Below are 19,271 nucleotides of genomic sequence, written 5' to 3'. Positions count from 1 at the left end.
ATAATCCACTATATAAATGATGCATAGTCTATTGTATAAATACATAATCCACTATATAAATAAAATAATATAGAAAAGAAACTTTGTGTGTGTAACAGCGTAACATCATAAGTGCATTTGAGAAGTTTTTTCATCGCACAAACAGAAAGGTCTAGCCTATAAAATGCACATTCTTTCATAAGACAAGGGTGCGTTCAAGATGAATGTTTCTTTTTAGAGCACAATTGAATCATATGCTTAACTTTTGTATTTTAAACTTTAAGTCAAGACATTATTTAAAGATAATTTTATAAAATTAGCAAAAGATTCTCCACAGTGCAATGTAGACTACAAGTTATTGTAGACTGTCAATGCTGGAGGGTACAGGGAGCTCCCCGACTAGTGCAGGCAGTCAATCGATTTAATTAAAAAATCAATCTGTTTGATTAAAATATTTCACCGATTTCGATGACAAAAGTATGGGAGAGTGGCTCATTTGTTGATACTCATTCAATTCCTGCTAGTGTATATATATATATATATATATATATATATATATATAATCTCGTATAAGTTACTGTATAAATAACATATAAGGTGCTATAGAAAAATATCACATAACCTAATACAAGCGTTTCATAACCTTTTATTTTCTCAGAACTTATGACTCAATAATAGTGAGACTGGTATGATTTTGAAAGCTAAATGTTATTTTGTGGTATTGAATTTAACCCCTGTCGGCCATGATATACTTGGCATTCAGGATTAACTACCATTTGTATTCTCCTTTACATGTCTTTGAAGCAACGTAGTCATTACAAGTTTCACACTTTTTTTTTTTCCTTTTTTTTTTTTTTTACAAAATCATTTGCATTTTTGTTGTACTCTGCAACATTTAGCTGCACTGTTTTGGCAGTAGAGGGTAGACATGACAGCGTTACATTGTATAGTCCTCTTCTCCACATTCGCTGATGGTTTGGTCATATATATATATATATATATATATATATAGTGAAATAGTGTGTGTGTGTGTACATTTCCCTACCAAACTATGTCAATTTTCAGTCTACAGACTTGAAATTTGGGGAAAATCTTTTTAATCGGTTTTCAGCCAGAAATTTGGCTATCAAGGGGTCAAAGTTCAACGAATTGACCTTTGAAAACTCTACCAAACTCCTGCCAATTTTGAGTCTAAACACTTTAAATTTTAGATGTAGGTTACTTGGACATGGATCAAACTTTTTAATTTGATTTGAGCCCAATATAAATGTTAAGGGGTAAAAATGTGGGTTAAAATTAAAAAAAAGATTTAATCTCTGCGGTCTCTACTAAATTACTCAGCCAATTTTGGGTCTAAACATTTGAAATTTTACATAAGGTGTATTCAGACATATGGCTATCTTTTTAATCGGTTTTTGGCCGAAAATTTGGCTGTCAAAGTTCAAAAGATTTTACCTTTGCGGTCTCTAGCAAACTATTCAGCCAATTTTGGATCTAAACATTTGAAATTTTACATAAAGGGTATTTAGACATGCAGCAAGCTTTTTGATCAGTTTTTGGGCGAAAATTTGGTTGCCAAGAGGTCTAAGTTGATAGAGTTGAGCTTTGCAGACTCTACGAAACTCCTCTGCCAATTTTGAGTCTAAACACTGGAAATTTTAGATGTAGGTTACTGGGACAGGAGTCCAACTTTATATATATATATATATATATATATATATATATATATATATACCCAAAACCTCTGGCCTTGATGGTGGGAAGACTAAAACTTGCTGCTATGGTTTCAAATGATCTGAAATAACAGCAAGGGGAGACTTCATTCCAAATATTTCCCATATGTTATATATCCCCTCTTTGGTTTTCATATATGAAGTAAATTTCACAGCGTATAAGGCTTATTTGATACTGAAGATATTCATAATGATACCTTATTTCCAAAAGAGGGGAGATATAACATATGAGAAATATTTGGAATCAAGCCTCACATTGCTGTTATTTCGGATCATTTGAAACCATAGCAACAAGTTTTAATTTCCTCTCCATTAATTCCAGAGATTTAGGAGAAATATATATACTCGTAGCCAAATTGAATATCGAAATATATCTTTGATTCTATGGGACAAAACTACATGAAAATTTGCAGGCTTTTTGAAGATTATGATACTATTCTATGGTTAAAATTGTATGACAATTGGTAAAAAAAAAAAAAAAGAAAAAGAAATTATATTTTCAATACATTCTTTAAAATTCAATTTATAACATTATATAATCAATTCTTAATGCTGCAATATTTAAAGTTATAAATTTATTATATTTTTACTAGAATATCTGGTCCTTTTCTTTTCCAGTTTTAACAACTAGTCCTTTACTTTTCCATGTATAAGCTTAACCATATTACTTTTCAAGCTCGCATTTTTTCTATTGTAATATATATATATATATATATATACATATTAAAAGGGGATTAGAACAGTAGTCTAAAGAGTAGAATTTATTTTTATGTGATAGTAAAATCACTAATGTCATTAAAATACAAGAAAGAACGGTGCTCGTTGTAATGCAGATATATAATAAGCCCAAGTCAACATTTAAAGCATTCATAAGCTACATCTAACACCTAAATGAATGCTTTGACGATGATAATTACAAATCTTAAAAGGCGAACCATTATAAGATACATCTGCCTTACTTAAAAAATGCTAGGTTTATTTTTGGTGTCTTTAATAAAACCCCACCCAATATTTTTGCTGATGAGGAGACTTTGTTTCAAAAAACTATATTTTAAAATTATTGTCCATGACTTAATGTCTATCTCAATAAAAACATCGTTTCCGAAACGATCGTACAATTTATTGCCTTTGTTGTGTCCCTTCTTATGAAACCAATTTTTAATTATAAATTATCAATCATTTTACTGAATAATATATATATATATATATATATATATATATATTACTGATTTAATAAAATAAAATTTTAATCTTGCTTGTTTACACATTGGAGACTTTAGATGGTGTGAAAAGTGAATGAGAGGAGAAGGAGAAGTGGTGAAAGTAATAGAGGTAGTAGTAGTATTAAACAGCAACATAAGAGGATAATAACATAAAAAAAATGTATATTATTTGTTTTAAATGTATCTATTGATATTACATGTATCCCCCAGACTCTTATTTTAACGATTTTTTTTTTTTTTTTTTTTTTTTTTTTTTTTTTTTTTTTTCGTGGAAGCAGACCTGCTAAATTCTTTATAGTTTTACAGTGGATCTCACAATGTTTTACACCAATCTCTGGATCTCATTATTTACACGATTTTTGTGTGGAGTTAAAATGTGAACACTCCTTTCCAGTTGAATTCGTAACTGCCCACTAAATTGTTTTTAAAATTAAGTAAAGAGAAAAACAAAGTACTTTCTTCATGAAATGGATCAGACAGTTATGCGAGGAGGGGCTAGATGTTATATTGCAATTTATGTCAAGAATTTTAGCCACGGAATCCAGATTTAAGAAGTGTAATATCCCTTTTCTGTGAAGAGACCAGATGGCAATCTTTTGGTAGGAATTAAAATTTCAACTGCAAATTACAGGGTATCTAGGTCTTGTTACCCCTATCAAAAAGCGTGTGGTCAGTCGGTCTTGTTACCCCTATCAAAAAATATGGGTGGCCAAAAATTCATACTTGTCCTGTGTAGCCATTATAACCATTTCCTTAAGTAGATTTTACTTCTTTTGAGTCTATGATCTTGATTTACTATATAATCTTTTGATATCTTCACTTCAATGTCAATCTTGTATTGAAATAGTACTAGCAGGGACACTTAACATTGTCCGGGATTGTATGAGGATAAAAAAATGTTCAACCCTCCCATACTTTTATTGTCATCGAAATTGGAGAAAGCGCCCATTTTTTAATCAAAAAGATTGATTACCCGCTCTAGTTAAGAACTCTCTCTCTCCCCTCTCCCTGCTGTGACATAGTTCGCAATACATTTTAGTCTACATTGCACTGTTGAGAATCTACTGTTGATTTTATAATATTATCTATATCAGTCTCATAGCTCAATTCACTCACGTTCTGCAGGGTTAGTTGAGCAACATGCAGGCAAGCATTGTCTGTTCATATTGACCAATCTCGGGCACATACGTTGGAGCTTCTGGTGCATTTTGTCAATTTGTCGGCAGTACTTCTCCGCTGTAATCGTTTCGCCCGGATTCAAAAAGTTGTCGATAAGATCGGCTGCAAACCACCAAACAGTCACCATAACCTTTTCTTGGTGCAATTTCAGCTTCGGGAAGTGTTGTGGAGATTCTCTTGCATCCAACCACCGTGCCGAATGTCACTAGTGGTCATAGAGGATCCACTTCTCATTCCACGTCACAATCTGTTCGAGAAATGGGTAATTTTTGTTACGCAGAAGGAGCGTAGAAGACAACTCAAAGCGACGATTTTTTTATTATTATCATTCAATTCATGCGGAATGGGCCGTTTTTGTTGCACAGCGTAGAAGACACCTCAAAATAACGATTATTTTTAGTATCGTTCAATTCATGCGGCACCCATTTATTCAACTTTTTTGACTTCCCTATTTGCTTTAAATGACGAACGACTTGAGTGGTCGACCCCAAGTTCAACAGCAACTTCTTTTGTAGTTTTGCGAGGATCAGCTTCAATTAAGGCTTTCAAATGTCCATTATCAACCGCAGTCGACCGGCCGCGACCATCTTCGTCTTTGAGACTCTCGTCACCATTGTGAAATTTCTTGAACCACTGTTGTGCCACATGTTCGTTAGTGGTTCCTAGGCCAAACGCATCATTGATATCACAAGCTGTCTCTGCAGCTTTTCGGCCTAGTTTGAACTAGAACAAGAAAATCATGCGGATTTGAATTTTGTCCATGCTGGTTAAAAGCCTGCAAAAAAAATTAACAAAGTGTGAGAATGGTAACGAATAACACTACTCGATAGAGCAAAAAACACGCTTCAAAATGATATATAACATGCCTATATATCAATGAATTAATTCAGAAATCATATATAAGTAACATGTGAGAAAAAGATATTGGTTTTGCATCAACTAATATCGCAGCTTTTCTTTGCGGTAGATGTCGCTTTGTCCCTCTGGGGTATTCAGTCACTCCAACTGACTAATGTAGGTATGATTTTATGATTTATATATTTTTGTATTTATCCAGTGGGAATGGAAATTTGTAGATATAAGCACATATGTAACATAAGGCTGCTCTGTAATATTTAATATGAAATGTTTTGGTATTTTCATTATAAGTTTGAATGGGATTATTATTTAATTTACAATTTATTACGCTTCCAGTCTTGTAACTATGAGCTTAGCAAAAATATAATATCTTAATTTTCCCTTAGTTTTATAATTTGTTATTGTATTTTTTTTTATATTAATATCAACAAGATATAGTTGATTCAGACTATTCAGCAGGAACTGTAGATATATCCTGAACCAGCAGGACAATTATATTTTACAAAATAATAACACTATAAACATTTTTGTATTGGGGGATATAAACACCCCATGGGACTAATCATGTTTGAAACACCCAGGTGACTAATGCAGTGTTAAGGCTTCTATTTGATGTACAGCATGTTCCAAAAGTCTTGGCCACATTTTGACATTAAATATCTCCAGAACTATTAAGGGTATAAAAACGCATCTGATATATTCAGAAAGATTGTAATCGCAAGTTTTTCATGGAATGTTCAAAGATGTTCAATGTGAGCACGATTGGTCACATGACACACATCAAGCAGAAAGTCCAATTCTTGCAAATGCATCTCAGCATTGCATTGTTCAATCACATCTTATGAAGTTGAGGAGCGTCCCGTTCTCCTAGTTGGGCATAAGCATCCATCCGCCATAAATTTACTATGCCATCTCACTATGGACTTCCTTTCTGGTGGCTGTTTTCTGAATGTTTTTGCGAAATGCCCATTAAACAAGTGTCCATGATTCAGTTTTTGCAAATTTAAGCACACAATTGGTTGATTGGATGCCATTACTGGGTCTGAAAAGAAATGAAAAGATCAGTAGCAAAATTACAAAATTCTTTAAAACAAAACCTTTAGTTTTAAAATGACCCACTTTTCATCTTACTACCATTCATAGTTAAGCAGATACGAACACTTGAAATGTACCCAAGACTTTTGGAACACCCTGTGCAATTCTTGTGCAGATAGCGAGACTTTATTCAAATGAAAATTTTTTGTATCATATCAAATGATAATACACTGGTTATTAATGTTGAGTTTTTGGTGGGTAAATAAATGATTTTTGCATAAATCATACTACCATTTGTTATATATACATTATAGGTGTGTTTATACCTATGAAGTTGAGTTTTTTTCGTTTTGTTTTTTTCTTGCTCCAAAACTGATATTAAAAACCAACCTTTTCTATTTAAAAATTATTAAAATGAACTTAATATACTCTGTCATGGATATGTGAGTGACTAAATAAAATTTAACTAAATTGCATATTCCTTTGAAGAATGAGCGTTCATTAATTATTCATTTTTTATGGTTTATTAGATGATTGGTTTCAGTTAACTATTACATGCGTATGCTGAATATTCCGCATTTCATTCTCGTGAGAAATCGTCAGGCTTATGCAAAGAGTTGTAGTTACCTCACGTTTTTATATATGTACAGTCTATTGAATTTTTTAAATTATATCCGAATTATAGAAAAAAAATCACATACCTAACGTCGTTGTTGTTTTTTTTTTTTTTGTTTTTTTTAATATCTTAACTACATTTAGGTTGAAAATAGATCAGCTTACTTAGATAACTACTCTTCCCATAAAAAAAACAGCACAAAGGAAGGGGTGAACCTAAGGTCAATTGTACCTTTGTCCTGAATGTGCCCGTCTATTGGCTGACTAGGATGAGCACAGTGGAGACTAAGAAGCTGATTAGCTAACTAAAAAATTCAATAGACTGCATATATAAAAACATGAGGTAACCACAACTCTTTGCATAAGCCTGACGATTTCTCACAAGAATTAAATGCGGAATATTTTATGTAGCTTAATTACCATATATATTTTTATAACTTACAGTGTGTGTATGTATGTGTATATATATATATATATATATATATATATATATATATTCTTTTACCTCTTTTAATCGTGTTAAATGTGTTATCTTTCCTAAGTAGTTTCAAGTAGAAAGATTAGTTTGAGTTGGTTTTATACGTTTGTCTTGTTGCAACCTGACTATATCCACTGCTGACAAGTTTATAATTGACCAAACCGAAACAGAATATAAAAAGCGAAAACTCGTTTTATCTTCTAAAAAGAAAATAAATTTCATTGTTGTAAATTACTTTTAGCTGCGAGTCCATTAAGTCGAGCTCACTTCTTAGGGATTTGGAAAACAAATAAACCCAGAATTCATTGTTTCTGAAATTGGTACAATCGCCTCAAAGACATTTCTTTTTTTTTTTTTTTTTTTTTTTTTTTTTTTCCTGTTTTCTTTGGGTTGCTGAGAGTTAAGGTTAGATAATCCTAATCCTAACCCTAACCGCCTCAATTCATTAATACAAAATTAAATCATATGAGCCAGGGCATAAAAGAGTGCACGTGTACTGATAGAATTTATTTGTGGAACTGAAAAGGTTTTTGTAAGGTTTGCATGACAAATACTGCTGGATGGTACTAACAAATGAACAGAACCACAGCAAATGACAGTTTCTTATGCGCATGCATCAGCAGATACGATTACTTCAGACAAGTTTTCTTGTCCTTTGTATTTTAATACAAGAGTGAGCATTTTCAATAGAAAAATTACCGGATGGTTGCAAAGCGTGTTAATCATTCTGATTACGGTAAGTTTACTTTTAATAATATTGAATGTTGAAAAAAAAATCTTTTTATGCGCATTTGTATTTGAGAGATTTTGTCCACCTGCCTGTGTATATCGATGTGAAATTATCAATCAAGTTTTCATAGGAATCATAACAAAACCATATTTATATGTACGATCGTTTCGGAAACGATATCCTTTTATTCATTCGATATTTACATGATTTTGCTATGTTTTCCCCCTAGGATAACTTGATTGATAATTTCACACCCTTTCTAGTTATATAACTCTAGGTAATTACACCTATTGAGCTTATAACTATATAACTTATATATATATATATATAGCTTATAACTCGGAGCACAGCACCTTTTAAATATATTTTACTGAGACTTTGCTCATTTAGACTATGTCTGTTACACTCTATAATATATATATATATATATATATATATAACTCTATTGCAATTTTTGAAATAACTGTGTATAAGCTAAAATATTGAATAGTAAGCTTCATTTTTGATACTCAAAAATCGATCATATATATATATATATATATACTTTTTATTTATTTTACATAAGCATATATATGTTTCTACACATTCATAGGAATGTTTCTGTCAGCCAATTACAAGCAACTAGAGACCTCTTCAGGAGATATTGCTTATACAAAAGTTTAGTTCGTAAGATTAAGGAAAAAGGTTTTAGTCCATAAGATTGTGGGGAAAAGTTTAGTTCGTAAGATTATGAACTAAACTTTTGTATAAGCAGTATCACCGAAAGAGATCTCTAGTCACTTGTAACTGGCTACTTAAACATGTTCATAAATGTGCAGGGACATATTAATGGATCTGTAAAATAAATAAAAATTATATCTTGCCCTACTTTGGTATTGAGCACTCTTGTATTAACCCTGTTAAAACTTTTGTTGCTTTATCTCTGGAAAATAGTAACCTGGAATTATCTCAAACATTTTGGATTATTACCCGCATCTTGGATTTTAATTTGAATCTGTGTCATCAGCATAAATCCGGTTTCTTATGGGAGTATTGACTCTTGCCATCGTTTCATCTTGAAAATACTTAACCTCTCCATATCATTTCATCCGGATTTTTAATCTTTGATTTTTATTTTATTTTTCATTTCTTTTCCCCCATTTTATGGACTCTTTTCACTAAGAGCTTTTTTTGCATTTATGATTAGTTTTCATATAATGCTATTTAAATTAAAGCCAGTACCAGCAAATTCATAGCTTTGCTATAATATTCATTTGCTTATATCTTCCCTCTGATGAGAAGAACCACTTTCTTTGAAACTCTGTGGATTACGGAAATTTTAATATATCTTATTTGTATATTCTATCAAACAATAAATTCAAGTAAAAAATAATTTACAGCCTTAAATATATATAAGAGGTCGTTCCAAAAGTAAAGCCTCTTATTTTTTAAACTTAAAAAATTGAAGCGCTACAAAGATGGGAATGGTACCATTAAACCAAGCAACTTTTCAGACATCTCTGCTTCTGACACTAGTCTCACACCATTAATATCTGCAAGAGAAAGATGAAAATTTTTCAGATCATGAATGCATAGGTTCAATCATTAACAATGCAATTTGCAAACCCCTCTTATCCATTTGGGCGGAATAAAAATAGGAGGCATTACTTTTGGAATGATTCTAGTATATATATATACATATATATATATATATATATATATATATATATATATATATATATATACTAGCAGTCCACCCAGTATTACCCGGTTGTAAAATACGCTTAAATATATTTTGATTAATGCAGATTTCGTATTTATCATTTAACTAGCCTGGTTGCCCGGTTGTTTGGAGGTGTGTGTTGAGCAAAAAAAAAAGTGCTAGTAGGCAGGTAGGCTCGAACCCATGACGTGAAGGCGGAAAAGAAAGTGAAAGAAAATCTGATGTCTTACCACTACTCTGATGCGCCGGAAGTTCGGAACGTTAAAATTAGGCAAAGTCAAACCAACCAATACGATGACTTGACAAAATGGCTCACAAAAAATCGACCACTCCTTATAGAAAACTGCCGTGTTGAGGGTGAAGGAATTAATGCTTTCGGCCAATTTTTCGATATTTGTTGTCCAAGATGTCGAGCTTCAAAATGATACCGATCTTGTGAAAATCTGTTGCATCTGTCGAAAGTTTTAGGTAGACATGCATGCGTACATACATACATTAAAAAAAAAAAAAAAAAAAAAAAAAACAGTTGAGATTTCTATTATAAATTATATTAGATCCCATGTATAGTAATGATTTAAAATGAAAAAAAAAAAAATGACTTGTGCGCCACCACTGAGAATCAAAACAAAAACCTTTAGCTTATGATTTACTTTTTTTTTTTTTTTTTTTTTTTTTTACGTTAATGCCTGAGCTATGAAGAGTATGAGTTTGCTGCAAATCTAAAAATCAAACAATGGCTATCAATTTACGCATGCATATTCGTAATGCCGTCGTTCGACCTTCACCTGGCAAATTCTACATTTTTTAATTTTCACACTTTTGCATCGATTTTCCCTGGCTAAAACCCTAATATAAAGTTTCACATGGATTCAAATACCCTATATATTGTTTCATGTTTATAGCCCAAAAACTGACGGGAGTTTGGTAGGGAACATTTTTAAACAAATATATATACGCATTGATAAATATATATAGAAAGAGGTTTGTGTTAACTATAACCTTTTTACGCAAATATTACGTAAGCATCAATCAAATATCTGCATGAATATGATTACACGTAATAGTTAACTAAAGATGATCATCCCATAAGAAAACCGAAAAAAAAAAAAAAACTAATAGGGAATTAATTAAAATTAATGTTTAAAGGCTATGCAAATTAATTATTTAATCTAATGATCTTTTTTTTTTTTTTCTTGAATTTTCTTTTTTTCTCTTTTTATAATTGAAATGTATCTTATTAATTTCGGATCGTACAATATCCATCATCAGAGAAGGGAGCTTTTTGTTTTCTTTTCTTTTTTCTCCTTAAGTAAAATATGTGTGTCCTCTTATCGTATCAAGAATATGTGCTGGTGTTAGTTGCACACGGAATTGTTAGAACTCTTCATTTCATAAAAAATTTTGCACCTTCAAGTGCTTTTCAAAACAGTTTATTTTCTAAAGTTTTTAAAATAATTTTTTACTGATGCTGCTTCTTAGAGCTTCTGCCAACTTCATATTATACATATATATTAATGCTAAAAGATTTCAGGAGTCAGTTGAATTTTTTTAAATTTCAAGGGTCACAGTCAAGCGATTCGGTTGCAAACTCGTCCTGGTTAACCCTATGTATCAAGCTAATTGATACTAATACTAATCATACTAATATGATTGGAAATGTTTACGGCTTACCTATTTAGGTACAAATGTACTTGAACATTTTTTTTTTCTCAATTAGATGGTAGGATTGAGGCGCCGCTGTGTCTGAGTAGAGGAACGACCGGGCGTACTTTTAATTTGTTTAATTTCTACTTTCGTTCAGTTTTTACATTCCAATGAGATCAGATTGTACTTAAATGCGCAATGTCATTGGTCACTGTCATCCCACACTCTCTTGTTTTGGTACCACCTTACCTGTTGGCAGGCGACACATTACAGCAAAGTTGGTTAAATAGTCACCCTTTTCATATTCAGCCATTTTGTCCATTTCTTTTTTTTTCTTTTTTTTTTCCCCCCCGCTTGTCTTTCTTTTCCATTTCTTCCTTTCCTTTTCCTTCCCTTTTCCTTTTCCTTCCCTTTTCCTTTCCTTCTCTTTTCCTTTCCTTCTCTTTTCCTTTCCTTCCCTTTTCCTTTCCTTCCCTTTCCTTTCTCTTCCATTTTCCTTCCCTTCCCTTTCTTTTCCTTTTCCTTTCTTTTCCTTTTCCTTTCTTTTTCTTTCCGTCCTTTTTCTTTCCGTCCTTTTTCTTTCTTTTTCTCTTTACTTTTCTTTTTCTTTTGTTTTTAGTTTTAGTTTTTTCTTTTTCTTTTCCTTTTTGGTTTTTCTTTCTATTACTTTTTTTTCTGTTTTGTTGTTTCTCCCCTTTTCTTTTTTAAACAATAAAAAAGGAAAGAACATTTTCCGACTGTTTACGTAATCAGAAGGTAGGAAAAGCAAACAAGTTAAATTGTACATTTGAAATAATTTTTTATTTATTTATTCATTTATTTATTTTTCGAGTAAGGTAATGAAAAAGGTGCTACTCCGAAAAGAAAAAGCTATATGCAATTATAATTTTAATACATAAGAAAGATATGGGGTACAAAATATATTTAAAACTGTTTAATAAGTACTGAAGTGTTCTTTTAAACATACACAACAATAATTAAGAGCCTTATCTTAAATGCTATCCAAATTCTATGACGGGGCTATACATCCCCTCCCCCATCCCCCCGGTTTGTCACAAAAGTTGCAAATATTTTTATTACTTGACTAAAACTCTTAAAAAATAAAACATTATTGATCTATGCCAAATATTCATTTCCAAACAAAATTGTGATATATGGGATTTAAAGTGCTAAGGGTTTTGAAATATGACTATTAATAGAATTTTCTTGAACTGTGTGATTAACCGAAACGTTTTTATGGTCGATGGATATTACTAATGTTTTGTTCCAGCGAGTTTTTGCTGCTGTATGGCGAATTTTCCATTTCTTTTCCAATAAGGTATTATTTGCTTTGTTTCGACTGTAGGACTTCCCAGGGGACTTTTTACCATTTCTTGCAGTCGTCTGGGAATTTATAATATTTGTAATCCCCCTCCCCCTCCCCAAGAATCTCACTTTCATCCTGATCAGATGAATAAGTGTTTAAGAGATATTCATGATTGCTAGGAAGCGTCTGTGTATGCAGTGTGATGTTTGGAAGTGAAACGTGGCCATTGACAGTTGGGGACATGCGTTGCATGGAGAGAAATGATACTAGTTTGACGAATGGCAACTGAAGATGTGAGCGCTAGACAGCTAAAATATTTAAATGGTGTAAATTTCTCCCCTGCCCACCCAAATTCAGACAAAGAATTGAATTGTTTTGTTTTTTGTTTGTTTGTTTGTTTGTTTTTACATTTATGAACGCATGACGTTTAAATAGCTGCAGATATGGTGTCATTCTAAACTAGGTTAACAGAATTGGTGCTCTAAATCCATGCCTGGCCCATGTTACAGGCACACTTGAGCTAGTCCATATCGAATAGGCAAAGATTAGACCATTAATGACTCTAAAACATAATTAAAAGAAAAGTAAATATCTCAAAACGATCCCCCTAAAAAAAAAAAAATCAAAATATTTGACTGATTATTTTAATTCCATACCAGTTAGATTGACAATTGAGGATTTAAATTTTAAAACTGTTAACTGAAAAATGTAGAAAATTAAATAGATCAAGATTTTAACTTTTTCACAAAATCTACATCATCAGCCTTGGTCGAGATGAGAAAATAAATAAAATTGAGTTTGCAGTTTCTTTGTTTTTTTTTTCTTTATTTCCGTTCTCCCTTTCGTCTTTCCGTTTCTTTGGCTTTTCTCTTTTTTTTTTCTACTACTACTACTACTACTACTACTACTCCCTAGACATCTTCATTTCTTGGCTGCCATCTGTTCCTGTTGGTTTTACACTTGTTTCCACAGGTGTTCATCGTATTCTTCCTGAGGTCATTAGCAAGTGTTTCTCCTGTGTTTGCGGCAGTGAGATGCTCACGTTGATCTTTTTAGAATAAAGAAAACAAGAAAAAAAAAAAAAAAAAACTTGTACAAGTCGTGTAATTACTTTCTCATTAGCGAAGCTCAAAAATGGAAGGGAAAGGTGGAAGTTGGATTTATTTTAGCCGGACCATATCAGGTTAGGGTTCTGAAGAGGGTAAAAATCTGGGGGTAGAAAAAGGAGGAGTTAGTGCGAAAGTAATGGAAAAGGACTAGGTTTCTTTTTATTCATTTATTTCTTTTTATTTTATTTTTTTCAGTCACACGAAATTCATTTTATTTATTTTTTAAAGTTTTTTATTAGCACCCCTTCCTTCCGTCACACATTAGTAGATAAACTAATATAAATTATTTTGTTGACTAATTTCCCAATTGCATTTCCTTTTAAAATAATTTATGTTGCAATTTTACAGTTAAGGACTAGAAAGCAATTCATAGCCAATGTTATTGTTCCTATTTACTTACCTCCCCACGAGGACAGAGTTAGACACAAGGTCGGTTTTTAATGTGGAAAAATCCAGTCCCCTCCTCCCCCCAAAAAGGGCATTCTGGATAGATACAAAAATAAAAATTGTCACGCTCATGAAGGATATCTTCTCCACTCACCGAGGACAAAAAAAGTGAAGCGCAGCATCAGAACAGATACTACACTGATCCCGGTTTATTGTCACTCAAATCTGAAAAATGAAATAATTTCATACATAGTCATTATACAATTAAAAATGGTGTGTTTTATTTATTAAGTAGACTAGCTATACCTATTCGACGTTGCTTAGGATACAGTAAACTAATTACACATCTAAAAAAAATGTACAAATTGTAACAAAATGTCATATGCAAAATATTTTTCTTTTAAATTCATAAGATTATTTCTATATTTATAAGTTAAATAATTCTTTGATATTTTTTCCATTTTTATTTTGAATGTGTTTTTATTTGTTTTTTGTTTTTTAACTACAGTGAAACTGCACTGTTTGTCCATTCATTTTCACTGGGATTCAGCGTTCCCAGGAGCTCAAAAGGAGTCACAAATGCCCCCAAATTGCAAAAATGACACTTTTTACCCTATAACTTATGCTCCATTCATTAGATTTTTCTGGAAGTTGTGGAAAATGTGAAGGCAACGTTGGCCCTTCGCACTTCTCACATTCATCATTTTGTCACTATTTTTTGTGGCGTCATCTCACATGCAGCATCAGAGGGGGGCCACGCACATGCAGCTTGTTTTTATTTTATGTAGTCTATTATTTTTATTGTCAAGAACATAGTACAACAATAACAAATACAAATCAGCTAGTCAGAAGTAAAGTTTGATCTATTAGTTTATTACTATTAGGGTGTGAGTTTGAAAATTCGACATCATAACTTTATTTACCCCCTTCCCAGGCTTATATACAAGGTCAGGTGTGTGTTTGATGAAAGTGTTTCTGTGGAACCAACTGGATTCAACCTTGGAATACTCAAGTTTTCAGTCTGTTGTTACCCACTTAGCCGCTGTCACGATATAACTTTATATGTTAGATTATTCAAAGTAATGTGTGAGATTGTAACTTTTGTGAGAAATGCTATTAAATTATTCTGTTTCAGCTATTCCTGTTGATTCCTTATTTGGTATCAAGTCACGTGGTTGTCACCATTTTTATATTGATAGCCAATAAGAAATCTTGAATGAACAAACCAGTCATTCCATTGGTTCATTCCCCCCCCCCTTCTTGCACGATTATGGCTTCTGCTTTTCATTTTGCAGATAATCTGTAATTTGCAAATCGCGTTTGAGCTTTAATTTCATTAAACAATTTCAGTGTTGTCTGATGTTTGAAATGTGTCTGCTTCACTGATGAATATTAAACAACAAAAAAAAAATTATTCACTTCCGATTTCTTTCGTGTAACTTTTTCTTTTTTTTTTTTTTTTTTTTTCTTTTGGTATCTTTTTTCTTTTTAACAATCTAAATATTTTATTTTCGTCAGGCTTTTCCTTTTTTTGTTTTTATTTCTCTCTCTCTCTCTCTCTCTCTCTCTCTTTCTCTCTCTCTCTCTCTCTTTGTACCTTCCCCCTCTTTTTGTACCCCCCTCTCTCTCTCTTTGTATCTCCCCCACCTCTGTCTTTGCATCTGTCCCCCACCTCTCTCTCTCTCTTTGTATCTCCCCTCTCTCTCTTTGTATCTCCCCTCTCTCTCTTTGTATCTCCCCTCTCTCTCTTTGTATCTCCCCTCTCTCTCTTTGTATCTCCCCTCTCTCTCTTTGTATCTCCCCTCTCTCTCTCTTTGTATCTCCCCTCTCTCTCTCTTTGTATCTCCCCTCTCTCTCTCTTTGTATCTCCCCTCTCTCTCTCTTTGTATCTCCCCTCTCTCTCTCTTTGTATCTCCCCTCTCTCTCTCTTTGTATCTCCCCTCTCTCTCTCTTTGTATCTCCCCTCTCTCTCTCTTTGTATCTCCCCTCTCTCTCTCTTTGTATCTCCCCTCTCTCTCTCTTTGTATCTCCCCTCTCTCTCTCTTTGTATCTCCCCTCTCTCTCTCTTTGTATCTCCCCTCTCTCTCTCTTTGTATCTCCCCTCTCTCTCTCTTTGTATCTCCCCTCTCTCTCTCTTTGTATCTCCCCTCTCTCTCTCTTTGTATCTCCCCTCTCTCTCTTTGTATCTCCCCTCTCTCTCTTTGTATCTCCCCTCTCTCTCTTTGTATCTCCCCTCTCTCTCTTTGTATCTCCCCTCTCTCTCTTTGTATCTCCCCTCTCTTTCTCTCTCTCTCTCTCACTTATCCCTCTCTTTGTATCTCTCCCTCACTTATCCCTCTCTTTGTATCTCTCCCTCACTTATCCCTCTCTTTGTATCTCTCCCTCACTTATCCCTCTCTTTGTATCTCTCCCTCACTTATCCCTCTCTTTGTATCTCTCCCTCACTTATCCCTCTCTTTGTATCTCTCCCTCACTTATCCCTCTCGTTGTATCTCTCCCTCACTTATCCCTCTCGTTGTATCTCTCCCTCACTTATCCCTCTCGTTGTATCTCTCCCTCACTTATCCCTCTCGTTGTATCTCTCCCTCACTTATCCCTCTCGTTGTATCTCTCCCTCACTTATCCCTCTCTTTGTATCTCTCCCTCACTTATCCCTCTCTTTGTATCTCTCCCTCACTTATCCCTCTCTTTGTATCTCTCCCTCACTTATCCCTCTCTTTGTATCTCTCCCTCACTTATCCCTCTCTTTGTATCTCTCCCTCACTTATCCCTCTCTTTGTATCTCTCCCTCACTTATCCCTCTCTTTGTATCTCTCCCTCACTTATCCCTCTCTTTGTATCTCTCCCTCCCTCTTTCTCTTTTGTATCTCTCCCCTTGTTATCTTTCCCCCACCTCTTTGTATCTCTTCCCCACCTCTCTCCCAACTCTCTCTCTCTCTCTCTCTTTGTACCTCTCTCCACACCTCGTTTCCCTTGTTCTCTCTTCTTTCTTACACATCTAAAAAAAAAATGTACAAATTGTAACAAAACATCATGTGCAAAATATGTTTCTTTCCAATTCATAAGATTATTTCTACATTTATAAAGTTAAATAATTCTTTGATATTTTTCCCATTTTTATTTAAAAAAATTTTTTTTTTTTTTTTTTTTTTTTGTAGTAATACTTCTAAAATAATTGCTGTACATTTTACTTTTATTACATTTTTTTTTAATTTTCTTCCACAGGGGCTGATATATGGCCCATGGCGACCATGGCCACCGGCCGAAGCATGGACGAGAGTGATGCTTCAATGCGGCAACGACTGGTGAACAGCCTGAGTCAAAGTTTCCCAGGCAGTGCACTGTCGCGGGCCCTTCATTGTATGGACTCTGACTCTGAGGAAATGAAGACTGACCCCCTGAGCAATAGCTGTTTCTCAGAGCTGCGCCTAGTGAAAGGGGAGATGGATGACGACGACGAACTAACGAGCCTTGCCTGGCTCCAGGATACAAATCTAATCAAGAACATAAATGCCGGTGAGGTGGATGAACAGTTTGCCGATGAAGAAGGGCAGAAAGAGAATGGAGATATACGGACAGTTGCCCCTGCCTCAACCCCTGTTCACCCACCCCACGTACCATATAACCCCCAAAAACATATCAATAGCAAACCCCCTTATTCTTTCAGTTGTTTGATTTTCATGGCTATTGAGGACTCACCGCAAAAGAGCTTACCCGTCAAGGACATTTACTCGTGGATTTTAAAAAACTTTCCGTACTTTCTCAATGCACCAACAGGTTGGAAAAATTCTGTACGGCATAATTTGTCGTTGAACAAGTGTTTCAAAAAAGTAGAAAAGGATAAAGGACAGGTGAGTCAAAACTTCACGCTTCTTTTTTGTTTTTGTTTTGCTATATTTTTGTTTACACATTCAACACCAAATGGACGACATAACATTGCCAAGAGCTGTTGATGACACTCCAACATTCTTCTCTATCCACATAGTTTATCCACTTCAATGGGACTCACTGGTGATGTGACATTCAAAATTTCCTTCTCATTTTCCATCACCGTGTTCTTTCTCTAAATAGCTGACACCCTGCTAGTGGGGACCATGAATTCACTGACTGCAGCCTCATGCAGAGGGATACTCACCTCCACTTTCCTCTGAAATGGGGCCACCTGTAAGCCATGGTTAGCAACTTATTTCAACTAGACAGGTGATCGAAGAGGCCCAATCCGATCAATTGGCTGGTTGCATTCTTCACACTCTTTCTTGTATTATATTTTTGGTCCCCCCAACAAAGGAGAAATTGGGCCTACTAATTCACTCTTGTTTGTTCATTCGTTTGTTTGCACTTTTCTCAATAATCACGCCTTGGGATTTTTTTTTTTTTTTTTTTTTAATTTTGCTCAAACAGTAGTCATGATGAAAGTAAAATTTGCCAGAACGGATTTTTCAGGATAACTCTGATTGCCCCCACCTAAGGGGTATTATAGGGGTAAAATCGTCCCCAAAGCATTCATCCATTTGTTTTTTCGCAATAACTACATCTTGGATGTTTTTTTTTTTTAATTTTGCACAAACATTAATCATGATGAAAGTAAATTTTTCACTTGTGGAGAGGGACCCCACATGCTCAGCTTGTTGTTTATGCATCCAATACCAAATGGATGACATAACATTATCAAGAGCTGTTGATGACCCCCACCCCTTCTATCTTTGCATTTCATTCTTCTCGATCCCCATGATTCATCCATTTTGACAGGATTCACTAGTCATGGTGATGTGACATTCAAAATTTCCTTCTCATTTTCCATTATCTTTCTCTAAATAACTGACACCCTGCTAACGGGGGGGGGGGGGGGGGTCATGAATTCAGTGGCTGCAACCTCATACAAAGGAGTGCCCCACTTCGTTTTCCCCTGAAATGGGGCCACATGTAAGCCATGGATAGCAACCTATGATACTCTTATTTCAGCTAGATGGGAGATCGGAGATCGGAGAAGCCCAATCTGATCAATCGGTTGGTTGCATCCTGCCCCAAGTTCATTCCGAACCGTATTATTTCAATTTTTTTCTTCACAAAAATCAAAATCTTATTTCTCCTTTTTATTTTCTTACCAAATAGATGCTAGAAGGCAGTCACCAAGAGTCAATAGTTTTTAAGAATACCAATGTCAAATTAAAGTTTAAGAGTAATGTTTTTTTGGGGGAGGGAGGGGTAATCTTTTTTTTGGGGGAAATAAGTTTCTTTTTTTTTTTTTTTTTTTTTTTTTTTTTTTTAAGTAATGATTTTTGGGGGAATAATG

General features: G+C 33.9%; 1 protein-coding gene across 4 annotated transcripts in view; it reads left to right on the top strand.

Moving 5' to 3' along the window:
- The window catches only part of LOC145243933 (uncharacterized), a 409,975-nt gene that overhangs the window by 201,890 nt on the left and 188,814 nt on the right, over positions 1-19,271 (top strand). For 3 of the 4 annotated variants that reach the window (XM_080107058.1, XM_080107061.1, XM_080107059.1), the window contains one exon: positions 17,204-17,829. In XM_080107058.1, coding sequence (XP_079963184.1) covers positions 17,204-17,829 — 626 coding nt within the window. Of the gene's footprint in view, positions 1-7,446; positions 7,837-17,203; positions 17,830-19,271 lie in introns of those variants that run through there. The other variant, XM_080107060.1, reaches the window with a different exon arrangement.

This window comes from Euprymna scolopes, chromosome 22, assembly GCF_053919585.1.
Source record: "Euprymna scolopes isolate OS-2025 chromosome 22, ASM5391958v1, whole genome shotgun sequence".
Lineage (NCBI taxonomy): Eukaryota > Metazoa > Mollusca > Cephalopoda > Sepiida > Sepiolidae > Euprymna > Euprymna scolopes.
The sequence above is the reverse complement of the archived record's forward strand: the minus strand, read 5'-3'. Positions and strand labels throughout refer to the sequence as shown.